General features: G+C 40.2%; 1 protein-coding gene and 2 long non-coding RNA genes across 3 annotated transcripts in view; all 3 read right to left on the bottom strand.

Annotated features, from left to right (window-relative positions):
• FOXK2 (forkhead box K2) overlaps positions 1-8,473 on the bottom strand; it is a 70,720-nt gene extending 62,247 nt beyond the window's left edge. The window contains exons 1-4 of the mRNA XM_050908187.1: positions 8,439-8,473; positions 7,641-7,844; positions 7,427-7,552; positions 7,007-7,132 (exon numbers count right to left, since the gene is read on the bottom strand). Of these exons, the coding sequence (XP_050764144.1) occupies positions 7,007-7,132; positions 7,427-7,552; positions 7,641-7,837 (449 nt within the window). The 5' untranslated portion in view covers positions 7,838-7,844; positions 8,439-8,473. The remainder of the gene's footprint in view (positions 1-7,006; positions 7,133-7,426; positions 7,553-7,640; positions 7,845-8,438) is intronic.
• Positions 2,724-6,944, bottom strand: LOC127023879 (uncharacterized). Its single transcript, XR_007767494.1, has 4 exons — positions 6,434-6,944; positions 6,236-6,307; positions 5,945-6,143; positions 2,724-3,065 (listed from the first exon to the last, which is right to left on the bottom strand). It is a non-coding gene; the product is annotated as an uncharacterized LOC127023879 (long non-coding RNA).
• A 593-nt stretch (positions 8,474-9,066) lies between the features above and the next one.
• Positions 9,067-12,793, bottom strand: LOC127024152 (uncharacterized). The gene is made up of 3 exons (XR_007767528.1): positions 12,674-12,793; positions 12,095-12,187; positions 9,067-9,334 (listed from the first exon to the last, which is right to left on the bottom strand). It is a non-coding gene; the product is annotated as an uncharacterized LOC127024152 (long non-coding RNA).
• Positions 12,794-14,625: the final 1,832 nt, after the last annotated feature.

The following is a 14,625-nucleotide window of genomic DNA, read 5'->3' as shown; positions in this document are numbered from 1 at the left end:
GAAATTTACTCCTATTTTACCACAAGATAAAAAATAGGAAAGAGAAGCAACTTGAACAAGATGATCTACTAAGCCTGAAGAATTCAGAATAAAACCAGATTCCTGCATCCCTGTTATATTCTTCAATAACATGTCTAGGTGCAGCATTCTGCTTCCTCCTGAACTTCTGACTGTATGATCAAGCCTTATGGACAGGCATTCAGAATAAGAAAAGAGCTGAAGAATTAAACAGCCATTCTAAATGGTAAGAAAATAGGGCATTGAAACACTGTTATTTTCTAGAGTAACCTACTCCAGTCTGTCTCACCTCAGTTCTACCCCCCGCTCCATGTGGTGTCTGTGAAAATCTACAAAACTACTTATTTCACAAAGAAAGCTACAAGAGCTGTTTTAAATAATTTTTTTCCTCACATTTTGTAGGTTTTTTACTACAAAAGTAAATGACAATATAGAACAGATCACCTTTCACGAACAAAACATATGAAGTTTTCATGTACCACTAAGTTAATTGAGCTAAGAGCACAATCATTACTGTGATTTTAGAAAAGTACTTCTTGTAAAGGCAAAATAATGGAGTATGAAGTTAGTAGTATGAAAACTGGTACATTGTAACTTAAGTTCTTTAGGTAATGGTTTGAAATTTAAGTTCCAACACAGAACCTGTCCTTATTTGGATGGAAGTTTCCAAGTTTACACACTTAAATACATTTCAAAAGATTTGATAGATCCACAGTTCTAAGGAAACCAGCTAGGACAGTAAAGCCACATTACAAACACAAAACAAAACCTGTGTTTTTACAGCCACTGTTTGCCTTTCACTGTAAACCCATCTAGAAAATTTTCTCATTTTTACATTACTTGGATCAGAAACTTATACTCAGTATTGCCAAGAACCCAACTAACTATTTTGCTTAGAGTAATTCTTCTGTGTGTATATTCTTAACATATCATTGGCACAACAGTGTAAGCAATTTTTATAGATTTAGTTCTGACATTTGAACATACTCAAGTTCAGCAATTCCCATAGACGCAGAAAAACTTACTCGGCTGTTTTGACAAAAGCATAGCCATTGCTCTTGTCATATTCTTGGCAGAAGGAAGAATCTTGTTTCAGAATCATTACCATTCACTATTCTGCAAAATTTACTGGAAAAGGCTAATAATATTCTGCTCCACAGAAGTCAGATATTCAAAAGCATATGTTGATTAACAACCCAAAATATATAATCCATAAAAAGTCTACTTTTCTCTTGACTTTTCTTCAGCATTAAGTGCTAGTCTAATGGGGAAACATATTAGTATGGGCTGAATCATACTATATTCAAGTACTATGCACCAGAATAATCGTTCTACCAGTAATTTTATGTAGTGAGTGCACCTCAACACATCACACATTTGCAGTATTATTTTACTTCCACAATAGTAAGTCATTAAATAATGTAATTATTTTCAGTGTGCATTTATAAACACACAAGAACTACGCTGAACAGGCTGACAACATGGTGCTCAAATGCCACAGAAGGGCAGAGCTCCTTACCGAAATAAGCTACTGCACTTGCAGATTCTTCTTGCAGACTTTGGAGGAAAACGTAACTGATTATACTGAAGGCTGAGTCCTCTTCCCTTTTCACTGTGATGACATTGACAATAGAAAATCTGAGAGCACTGAAAGATACTTCACTGAGAACTAGTGTCACTAGTCATACTTTTTCTGTGAGCCAAACTGAGTCATTTACATGAATGACTGCTTGGTAGTCAAAGAAAAATTTGAAAGGTACAGAGCAAAGAGAGAACTCAGAAAGACATGGGAAGTGGCGTTTTCATTTTGAGAAAGCTTCAACAGATGATTTTCTCTGCTTTATTTAAAAAAAAAAGCTATCTGTGCAACGTTTGGCAAAAGATATATTGTTAATAAGGCAACGTTGAATTTTTATACTTCAAAAGCAACAAAAGAATATTTAAGAGCAGCAGTTTCTCATAGCAGGTGAAGTAGCTCATTAAAAAAACTGGATGTTGAGTGTAATGACCTAATTAGGGGAATTCTCTGTAGAGAGAGGCTGTTCTAATGTAAGTTGATGGGAAAACCCAGCTGGCTTGAATACTGTAAGATCAAGACCTAAACACTTATGAAAGTGTGCGGTTAAAGAAAAAAAAAAAAAAAGAATCAGAAGACTGGGAGTTTCTGTCCTTCTGACAAACATATATTGAATACAATCATACTAATTTCACAGTTTCTCAGTTAAAAACTTTCCAGAATTACTCATACTTAGTAACTACAAAACAAATTCAGAACTGCCAACACTATTCTGTTGACCTTCAGTTACTGAAAGTACTCCACACTTACTTCATCTTTGTTAGAGATGAAAGTAATTAAGAGGCATCATATATCAGCTTTCATAGTATCAAAAGCCAAAGCAAGAGATCAAATTATTCAATAATGAAACATACTTAGATAAACGACATAGTATCTGATCTTGATTACTCAATTTTTTAGCAGGCAATAACACAACACACTATATAGTCGAGTATTTTTACCCATCATTTTTAAATGCATCAATACACTGCAAGAATACCTTCCAGTATGTGGGATATGTTAAATTTGTTCCCTAAGAAAAAGCATTCCAAGAAACACATTCAGGATGGAAGCATTCTTGATGCTGCAACTGCTACTAGAATGTTGTTTCTATTTTAACCCTTTGAGTTTTAAATAAAATGTGAGGAACTTTTTCATTAACACACCCTACAGAAAGTTAATAAATTCTGAATAAGCTTGAGCAATACCTATTAGCATTTTGGCTTGTTGTTTCTTGTCGCCCTTCAGAGAACTACATACAGACTCTCACAGTGAAATAATCCACTCCACACACTTTATTAATGTTAACATAACACAATAAAACTTTAGGTAATTAAGTTTAATGTGCTGTTAAACAAGTAACATGGAATTTCATACTACAACTTACAGTAATTCTTTATAGTTCACAATACCCTCACAGCAAAATCAAAATGGACCAAAAACTGCCCCAGTATTGTTATGCAAGAGCTTGATTTTCTTCTTGCTGGTCACCCTGAAAAGTAACACAATGATAACAGTTACAATATGACACTCACATATCTAAATATGAAATGTTTGCATTGTTTCACAAAGTATGTCTAGGCAAGTACATTCCCCTAATACAATCGTCTAACTTTGAAATAATGGAAAATATTACAATAATCCTATTTGTGCTTTTGTATATCCAATACATATAATCAGACCAACATCTTAGGTTTTTATGAGGTATATGCATAGGTTTCACTATAGTGAAATACAGATCAACATTTAGCATTACAATAAAGTAAATTATTTAATTGTCTTAGACTAACCACTCAATCTTAATTTTCTGTAAGGAAAAGCAGAGTTACGCATTCACTTTCAAGTTACATTAGTGGAATAACCACAGGCTGTGGTTTGTCGGGGGCAGGGGGTGGGGGTGGGGGGAGTGGTGTTTTTTGGTTTTTTTTAAATTAAAAACAAACTATGAACACTAAACACCAAAAACAGTACATGCAGAATCTTTTTGTTCAATTAAGAATTGTTATTTATTGTTATTTTATACTTTGGCCAGACTTAGAGAGTCTGAATGCAGACTAGTCAAAACAAAGCATCAAAAAATCAATTTGTTGGTAGCACACAGGAAGCTGTCCTACTAAGCAGGTTATCAGTTTTGGGTTGTGTTTTTTTTTTTTCTTTTTCTTTTAAATGTAATTTAAGTTTTACTTTCCTGCTTGCTAAGAAACTCCTCGGCTGTTCACACTGCTGTCATGGTAAGTCTTCAGCATTAACAGCTTGTTGGACCTTTCCTCAAGATTGTTTATTTTCTTTCCAAGTTAGGGAATTACACTTTTACAACTGCCTTGTCTGTACAGTAGTCGTACAACTTTTCAGACAACAGATTACTTAAGATAAAGAGAAGTTCTGCAATACAGACTCTTGCAAGATCCCACAATTGTGAAAAAAGCTACGTAGCAAAAATCATTATAAAAGGAGTTGCCACTACCATTTTAGGAGAGACAGGAACTGAAGCTGAAGCCTACCTTCAAAGTCGGGGCTTCCCAACTAATCATTTACTACTGACCGACACCAACTCATCCTACAGGTTTCAGTCTTCCTCACCAAACCGCTGTGACACTTTTGAGTATTTATTTTGTATTTGTATTATGTTTCATTTCTTAGTGAATCAAGGCAAAAAAAAGATACATTCCATAATCAAATCCCAGGAAAGTCAGTTCTGTCATGAGAATCTGTCTCATTAATAAAGGTACAGGTAAAGGAGTTTTTAAATCTCTATCACTCAAATGTTGCAGAAGTAAAAGAATCCCAAATCCCCCAAAGCTTCCTCAAAAAACCCTATTAACTACTTTGACTCATCATTCTTCAATCTTAACATCAGAGTAAATAACAAACATTAAAGAAAAAAAACAATAAATTGTTTATTATCTGCTTTGACAGTTTTGTACTTGTTAGACGTAAACCAGAAAATAATTTGAATCCAGCTTGGTTAGTATTCTAAATGTTAAAGTTGGAAGTTAATAACAGAAGAAGCATTAGAGAAGAACTGAATGTCTTCAAGAACCTAACTGGACATGGTTCAGTAACACTTCCCTTTGGCTATGCCCTGCTAATAATACTTTGAATCAGATTTCCATACATTCTTTTTTTCCTGTGTTATTTCAACATTCCAACTCTTCACAATAGCCAGAACTCAAAACCCCATACCATTTCACCTGGCAAGAATCTTGAAATCCCTGCTACTTGACTCCTTCACTGTTTCTCCATCAACTTAATTCTCTACAACAACAGCAACCTCTGAAAGCTAACATCATCAGGCAAGACTCCAAAAACAAGACAGAAACCAAACATTAAAGCCACTGATTAAGCAGGTAAGTTTAAGTGTTCTTGCTCCATTATCTTTGATATTTCCAGTTCCTTAACAGTTAGGGTTTAGCCAACCTAAGACTAGACTAGGTAGTAAAAGGCCTAGAATACAACAGCTGCTTTATGAGTATTAATTCAGAATTTGTTAATAAAGCACCTTCAACAAGACCTTGTTCTTTTCTTGGCCCTTACATAGCAGCATAGAATGAAAAGACATACTCCATAAGGCTCAAAACAATAACAGCAACAGGAAAACATGACACTCAAATGCCTGGAAAGCAGGAAATACCTGCCTTCATCTCCACCCTTCAATAGGAAGTGCAGTACCACACCTTTAAAAACAAGAAGAAAAAAAAAGTATACATTAACATAACCACTGTTCCCTTCCGAAGGAAAACCACTATTTTCTACAACAATTAAGAATTTTGCCCACTCATCTAAAAACACTGAGTTAGTAATTGAGTTTAGTCTTACTTTTAAGACCCGAGTTCAGCTACCAACATGACTTTGGGCAAATCACTTGACCACTGTATGGATATCCCACAGCTAATAAGAATCCCTCAATAACATCATCACTCTACCTCACTGCTATACTGTGAATGAAAAACAAACCCAAAAGCACTACCAGTGATGTGGTGTTCAGACACTGAAACACAAAACAATTATTTTCCTCATAGAGAGGCTATACAACTACTCCTGGTAGGTAAATATTCCCTAGAATGACACAGTATGTCCTAGGATGTCTGTCCCATAAAACTTCTTCTTTTTGAATTTCTTTATTCTTAGTCAGTTGTCATTTCTTAGCTTTATACAATTACCACTGCATACGTGCCTGATCATTTGTCCAGCATTTCACATATTTGGTTTAGCATCTTCACATAGATATCACGAGACTGTAACAAAGCATCATGTACCTTACCTTTTAGGGTAACAGAAAGTTTCTCTCATACCAAACAACTTTTCACAGTATTTCTCACATCTCAGAAGGCTGAAATAAGCAATCAATTAAGAACGAACCCTCTGTCTCACCTGTATCAAATCAGTCCCAGGAATTCAATTATTGCTGCACTCCAAACTAAAATTATATTGCCAGAGACAAATGCTATTTTGAAGAATGTACTTGAATTTGTCAGCTTCATCAGCGCTGGCATTTATTTTCTCCTGACCTAGCTTCCAAGAATTCTTCTGTGCCATAGAATTGCTTTCAGAACCCCAACTTGTTCACCTACTAAAATCAAAAGTAAGAAGAATTAGGAAAGTCACAAGCAAAACCACAGTGGAAAACGAGAATCAGACAAACATGCTACATGCGTTACATACTTCACCATATTAGCGAGGGGTTTGGACACACCATGCAATGCCAATGTAATGTCCTAGGTTCTCAGTGTCCCCCTGCACACATTAAAAGATAGATTTTTTTTAAAGGTCAGATAACTAAGACATGGGTGAAATTACAATTATTCAGTAACACTGTTGTGGATAACTGAAACCTAAATAAAGAGTAATGGACAAGCATACCTATTTGAGGCTCCTCTGATCTCAACTGTGAATGCCTCAGTTACTGATGACACTGCAGTAAAAGAAATCGGCAGACGACTGATGGTGTGGTTGCCTCGTTGAGCACGGCACTATTTTTAGATAGGTTAACACGTCACTTTGTATGTAATATCACTCAGTCTACAATGAAACATTTTTCTTTTGAGAAAGGTTAAAGCACACGCAATTGCACTTGCCTGGAGACTGTACTACTGTAAAAAAAAAATCTAACTGCTTACTGAACTGACTAGGATACATGTAAAGCACTAGCTATTTTCTTGTTCCACTCATGAATCTTGTATACAATTAAGGAAGACAGTCATTGAACAAGCAGGTTTGCTGTGTGTACTCTAAGAGCCTTGCAACTTTTGCAAAATCTCTCTCAGATTCTTGCCTCAGAAGGACTGAACCAACCATTATGTACCAAGATGTTTTTAAATAATGAATCAGAGCATGAATGACATGAGTTTCTAATAAACAAAATTAAATGTGATAATAAAGTCAATGCAATATATTTTCAAATGCAAAACATGCAAAAACCATAGTATCACTAACGTGTCATCTGTCTCTGTTGACAAGCAGTCATGTGGCATCTCTCTCTCTTCTTTCACAGTTACAATTCTCACATCTCCTAGTTCACAACAAGCAGATTCTTTAGACAACCGGTCTTCATTGTCATACCTGCAAATACAACCCAAATTGTTAACAGAAACATTTTTTCTGCAAAAATGTTGTGTTTCTATTTCATCTAGACTAGTATCATGTGCTCAACAATACAAACAACAAAACAAATACATATGCTGTTCTAAAAAGGATATCCAAAAATCTTCCATTTTAATAAAATTAGCTGTATACTTTCCTCTTTCTTATGTAACTTCCGCCTCATTTTTTTTAAATGTCAGCTACAGTCTTTCAAGTGCTATCAAGAAAAATATTTCATCCGCCCTTCACATGTAAAGAGAGTATACTACTAACGTTCCATCAGCTGCTATTAAAGAAGTGCTGCCTGACAATGCTCGTTCTTCTTTCACAGTAATTCTTCTCACACCCTGAGGGAGGGAACAGATCGGAGCTTTTGACAATGGGTCACAGCTGTCATACCTAGAAAGAAAATACACAGCTGATATTAATGCCAAGAATTATTTACTTGGTATTAGTCAACAGAGGAGTATTGTGACAGTCTACTCACAAGTCCAGTAAAAACCCTGCAACTTCTGCATCATTTCTGAAATCCAACTTTTCCTTAAGCGTCAACCATCGGTCGATATGATTTCCCACATAAATCCTTGTTTTCCCCCTTCTTCTATCAAGACTTTGCTTTCTCTTCTTCTTTTCCAGAAAAGACAACACTGGGGGCCTTCCACATCTCTTTGCTGGTAGTGACATTGTAAGCCTAGAAATAAAGGAAAGACCATTTAGTGAGACATAGCTCAGAGCAACAGATTATACCTCAGTGTTCTGAATCATCCCAGCAGAACCTGATTGCCAAACACCATTAAGCCTTTTACTCCTATGACCTTAAGAACCTAAACCACTACAAACGAAGGCGGCTCACAGCAGACGCGGCACCCGCTGCTCCACCGACCGGACAGGTGAGAGCCCGCCGCCCGATGTGGCGCGCAGCCCCGCACGGACGGCTCCCAGCCGCGCCGCCGCCCCCCGGGCTGAAGGAAGGCGCGGCGGCACCTGCCCCCCCCCGCCCCGCCGGGGGCTTCGCCCGCTCCCGCCCCGTCTCTCCGAGGCGGCGGCTGGGAACGCGGCCGTTTCCAGTCAGGCCCCGGCGACGGGCCCCGGGACAACCCCGCCTCACGCCGCCCCTGAGGGGAACACCCCCTCCCCTCCCCGCCGCGTCCCGAGCCTCCAGCCCCTCCCGCTCCCGCCACCCCACGCCCCCGCCGTGGCAGCGCCCAGCCACCCCCTCACCCCTCCTCCCCGGGGGAGCCGCGGAGGGGGTGGGTGTGTGTCTGGGAGGGGTGGTGTCACTCACCCGCCGCCGCCCCACGGCCCCGCCACCGCCGCGCCACACCGGCAGCGACGGAGATAAACACGGGGCACGTGACCGACCGGGGGAGCGGCGCGCGCTGATGACGCGCAGCTCACGTGAGGGGGGGCGAGCCGGGCCGGACCCCACCGCTTCTCCGGTTGCCGGGAGCCGAGCGAGGCGGAGACCGACCGGGGCGAACGGACCGCGCCCGCGGTGCCTTCCCCGGGCTGCATCCGTGCTCCCGTACGGTGCTGGCGGCCGCTTCCCCGGGCAGAAGGTGGGACTCGAGTAAACGCGGCTCCGGCCACATCGTGCGCGGCGCATCCGCCTCCAGCTAATGATCGAGAGCTAATTGGGTTAATCTGCATCGCCAGCCCCGAGCGGGCTTTGCCCTCCGCCGCCTCGCTGCCCAACTTACCCCTGTGTCCTTCGCAGCCAGAGGCGCGGTGTTAGAGCTTAGTTCTGTCCCCCGCAAGAAAAGACCTCGTTTAGCGTTCCTTTTCTTCGTGTGTTACAAGATGTAAGCAAGGCTTGTTGGCAAAGGTCAAGTACCAGTTTTAAGGAAGCTGGTTAAAAGTCTTTTTTAAATGTTAAAACGTGCAATTAACTACAATCGCATCTACTTAAAGAACGTTTAGGGACACTGAGGTAAAAACTGGTATCTGCAAGTTACTGAAGCTGAGAGGAAGCGGATAACACAATATATGCTTTAATATTCATTTAATAACAAACTTCAGTAAGTGTGTTACAAACAATAAAAAATCCACTGTTTTTCCAAGCAACAATTCTCAGTATGAATTGCAAAAATACTGTGTTATTTTACCTTCTGAAAGGCCAGATTCAGAGACAAAACTAGAATCTTCCTCTGAAGAGCAGAAAATGTTTGAAGTTTGACTTACCTGTTGAAAGAGAAATATTAAATCAGTGACACAAGGAAAAAGAAAATGCAACATAAATTTGGAATCCATGTTGTCACAATGTATTATAACGACGACGCCGTACACAGCATGCGTTCTACCAGTTTCTTAGCACCTCCACACAGTTCTGCATACATATACTGCATTTTTAATGTAGTAATGCACTAATAAATGACTAAAGACTAAGACCAAGTTAGCCAGCAAGATTTATGGAAAATTTTATCTAAATGACGAGAGGGACAATCATACCTGTCAATTTATTTTTCATTATTTCTACTGTCAATTTTGGTAGACTCACAGTAATGAGTCAAACAAGTTAGCTCAAGAACTAGTAGATGACTGAAGGCTTATAGAAACACTTATTTGCATCCGCTGAATCAGCTGAATAACCGAAACAAAGTATTTTGGGTTTTGTCCAACATTTACATGACTTGAAAATGAAGAAAAAAAAGCTGTCATTTCCTGAAATATATTTCACTATCTTTTATCATTTACAGCAACAGTATGTGAGCAGATTTTCATGACACATTTTAGTGTGTGAGTTAATAGAGAAGTTTTAACCTATAATTATGCTATGATAATTCTTTTTTCTCAAAATAGCACAAATTCTCAGTGATACATGTATATAAAGATAATCCTTTGTATTTTACCCTTTTCATTTAAATATGAGATAATTCCTCCTCTATCACCATTATTTCTGTAAAATACATACTTGGTGATACTGTTTCCAAGTAAGTATGACAATTTAAGAGGCTTTTCATACTTATTTCTTCTGATTGCCTTCACAAATATAATTATTATCTGTATAAAGATTCACATTCCAAATAATGGAACTGTGTTAACCACTAAAAGCTGTTGTGTGCTTACAAGTTCCTGCTTATCTTGAAATCACAATGGTGCTGGGAGAAGCAAGGGGGTACTAACAACATTTACTTCTACCAAGTAATTTTGAAACAAAAGCAAGTATGCAGCGACTCACCTTTTATGCTACGTAAGTTAAGCAAGCTACTGCTATTATGCATGCTAGTAAAGTTAAAAATAGCATGTAAAAATAAAGGTGCATGTCTGTGTTCTCAATAATGATAAGAAAAAAATCAAAGCTTTTAAGTTAATGTATCTTGCCATATTTGTGGGTTTTTTCTGTTCCTCTCATTAAGGAGGTCTGCTAGCCAGTATTAATTTCTCCTGCTTCAGCTGATTCTGGCTGTGACAGACACAGGAAGGGAACACTTTTAATCCCACCAATATTTATATTAATGTTGATTTTACCACTTGGATGTCCATGTCAGTAAGGTTAATATTTTGCCCCTGAACTGTTTCACACAAGTCCTTTAATAAACATGCATTCCTAGTACAATGAAGTGTATGTTATAAAGCAGCAGCAGCTGCCACTTAGGAATGAAATTTCAACACCAATACCCCAGGCTTAGCAAAGGTTAAGGTTCATTTTCCTCCACAGCGATGCAGAGAAATGTAACTGAGGGCACCAGGTGCAGCACACTGCCTCCTCCTGAACCACAACTGCAGCCATGCAGGAAAGAATTTCAGAGGTTTATATAGTTCTTAGCAGTCTCTCCGCCACATTACTTCAACTCACTCTCTCCTCTTACCATCAACTTCTCCCTGAAAATCCTGGCTACACTATCACCTTTCTGCTGATAAATATTTTACCATGCTTTATTGGTTTCCAGAGCAAACATCTTATCTTTAAGCTCCTGCACATTTAGCTTCCAAATGTAAGCATGGTAATAATGTACCTTACAAACTTATGAAGCCTACTGTCTCCTAAAGCATGTAATTCTCAATATAAAATGCCCTATGTTGCTACAAGAGCAATCAGTAAACCCAGCAATATGTTTAAATGCCCCATTTATTTCATGTTTTATATATATTTGCGAGACGGGATTGAGAAACTGCTCCCTGGAAACGCTAATGCAAACTTCTTCATATAGTAAGTAATTTATCTATGTGATAGAATAAAAACCACGCAGAGACCAAGTTTATCTAGCTAAGCAGCCTGTTTCCAGAATGCATGGGGATGCTTGATCCTTTATCTGGTATATTATCCCAGTTTCCGGTCATCAGTTATTTACGGACTTTGAAGACAAGAGGGTGAATCCAAACCATTACGTTAAGCAGGCATGGAAAGACCGATACTCCATGAACTGAATCCCTTTTAGACCCCACTTAATATTTTGGGCTTCATAATATCCCACTGCAGTGATTCTTCACTTTGCTTTTTGAGCCATTTGTTACAAAAGTGTTATTCCTAGACAAAAAGAGATTTATGACACTAGCACAAAGTCACATATTTCCATGTTCCTGTGCAATGCTGATACCCCATTAAAAAATAGAGCACAGCAGTGATATTAATTGGCCGCCCACAAAGACCAAGTCTCTCATCAATAGCTTTAACCAGCCTGTTTCCCTTCTAACCTGAAACAGAATCAATGGCAAGTATTTAATAAAGAGAACTAAGAATAAAGTTGAAAACCACAAGGTTTGTCACCACAGTATACAAAAGATAGACTGACACAAAGGTTTAAGGTGCAGACTTTCAGCAAGCATGCTCATTTTCAAAATTTAGCTCCCAGTCATTTGGGCCTTCATGATACAGAACAGGAACTACTATATTCTAAGGGATTTCAAGAAAAATTAGCTGTACAGAAGTCTAGCAAGACCTGCATTCTCGTTGCATCTTGATCTGTGTAAACTAAATAATAAAAAAGTAGAATTTCTTACATTTATTGATCACTGCTAAGGATGATTCATCACATTTAAATTCTTTCACACGAGCTTCATATCTTCAGTCTTTCATCTAAGTTATCATCATATCTGCAAAGAATTAATAATAATTTTTTATATTAACAAGCAACTAAATTATGCTGTGTAGTACCTAACACGTAATAAAAACTTTCATGCAGAAAACATGAAGTAAAAAAGGAAAGTTGAACATTCAAACAAGCAGAGTAATCAAACCAGTAAGCTAGCGCATTTTCACTAGAGAAAACCAGCATCTCTAACAAGATATTTGCTTCATGTTTCCTATTTTTACTTTCTCCCCCTCACCATCTGCTTTTTCTTCCAAAAAGCATCCACCTCATTTAGCTTCACTCACCCCATCACAAAATTCAGACTGAATAGAAACAAAATTCCCAATGCCAAAGCCAAAATACTACCTATTCATAAAAGGCCTTCTAAAAATAACTCATTTTTCTTATAATAATTTTAGATCTTTAAGAGAAACAGTCCATATTGATTCAATGCTTTGCTACACACATCCTCTAAACAAAGGAAGTTGTGGTTTTAGGCCACCAGTACCTTTGGTTTGTACCTCTGCCTTCAGTGCTGCCATTTTTGCCAAATCTTCCCGTTCTTTTGGTAGGCACTAGAGTGGCTGTAGTGTGGAGAAAGAAGGTGAATTACAGAACACGCAAGAATTTCAGCTACTTTCGGTATTCTTCAGCAAGAGAAAGAACGACTCCTTCCATCATGGAAGTCACCTAAGCAATACTCAAATGGATTGCTGCTTCTCTAAGAAAACTCAGAATACAAGAGCTCCTTAGGAGCTAGCAACACGTGCGGCACAGCTCCTTGCAGGTCCCCGTCCTCCCTGGGAGGCTGCAGCTGATGAGCATTGCTGATCCAGCGACACAGAAGGCTCTGAAGCAGCTCTGGTCACAAGGACTGGGTACTGCGAGAGCCCGGCTGGGGGGGGCAATCTGGGCCCAACAAATCCTTTCAGTCAGGACACGCATTGTCAGTTCATCTCTCTGCAAGCAGCTAAAGTACACTTTTTTGCTGTTTTTATAACAGTTCTAACTAAATGTAAGAGTACTATTTACTGCACCAACACAATACTTCCACATGTTTTAATGCTGACACACTGCTAGTCTGACGGAGTAGAATCCCACTTACGTCAAAACATGAGCAGAGGTTACTTGGTTAAGTCTGCTGATAACATTTAGCTGGAAATCTACCCCAAGTGTCACTGAACTACCACTTCCAGTGAAAAATTTAAAACAGCAAGACAGTTTGTTTTGCTTAAGAAGACCCGCATGAAAATAAAAACATTTTGAGGAGAAAATCCTCGAAAGGACGCCCAGTGGGGCCTGAGGAGGCCGCAGCTCCGCCGGTGGAGCCCCCCAAACCCCACGGGGCGGCAACCTCGCACCGAGACCCGCTCCCCACGGCCCCCGCCGACACCCCGGCGGAGCGGTAAGGAGAGCCCTGGCTGGCTCCTAGCGACGGGACGGGACGGCCCCCACAGCACCCACCTGCGTACCGGCGCTTCCCGCGCTCACGGCGAAAAGACCGCCCCCACCACGTGACGCGGGAGCAGGCGCAACGCTGATGACGCCACACAGCCACTCCCCCCTCCTCCAACCGCCACCTGAGGCGGGAGGCGCCGTTCCCCTGAGAGGGCTGAGGCGGCGGGGACGGCGCGGCGGCCGCGCTCCCCGGGACGGGCCCTGCCCCGCCGAGGCTGTGCCGCTGGGACTGCGGGCGGTCCCTCAGAGCGGAGACTTCTCTGTGCTCGACGGGCACCGGTGTCCGTCCCCGAAACGGATCTCCCCAGCGGGGCTCCTCACTCCAAGGGAGCAGGATCAGGGAGGGAACAGCAGAGATGCCGCAGCAGACAGGGCAGAAATGACTGACGTGAATTTTGCAGGTGTTATATAAGAAATATACCGATCTGCCACCCCAGCAATAGGGGTGTATTTTCCTACTCTGTGTCCGAATTCACTCAATGAGGCAGATGGGAAATGGCCTTCAATTGTTTACAAAAACTATTATGAGAAATAAAACAGAGCATGCGTGCAAAGTTGAGGTGGAGAGCGACACAGTTTTTCTCACTGACAGCATGAGCTGAGTCAGAACTGAATCCAGCAATGGACTGAAATAGAGAACGCTCTTCATTTAAATGCGTGACATGCAATGATCAGGAGAGCCTTTTCTATGCCAGGACCCACACTATACCATGTCCAGAGAAAGTGAGATAATGAGGAGAGCAGATGAAACATGGGAAACAAAACTTGAGAAAATAAAATACAAAAAGGTACTGGCCAGTGGCAAAATTTGAGTCCTGAGGCAAGTTCCTGGAGAGCCAAAAAGCTCGTGACAGACTTTCTCATTTTGTGAGTCATTTCTCTGCAGCAACCATAGTAAATTTGATAGGTAGTGTTCCAGTCAGTGCCTGTGCTAAAGAAAATTTCTGGACCCACCTTCTGTGTATAACCCTGAGCCTCCGGATCTCAGCTTGAGCAGAACAA

This window comes from Gymnogyps californianus, chromosome 19 (genome assembly GCF_018139145.2).
Source record: "Gymnogyps californianus isolate 813 chromosome 19, ASM1813914v2, whole genome shotgun sequence".
Classification (NCBI taxonomy): domain Eukaryota; kingdom Metazoa; phylum Chordata; class Aves; order Accipitriformes; family Cathartidae; genus Gymnogyps; species Gymnogyps californianus.
This window is presented reverse-complemented; position numbering and strand designations above follow the sequence as displayed.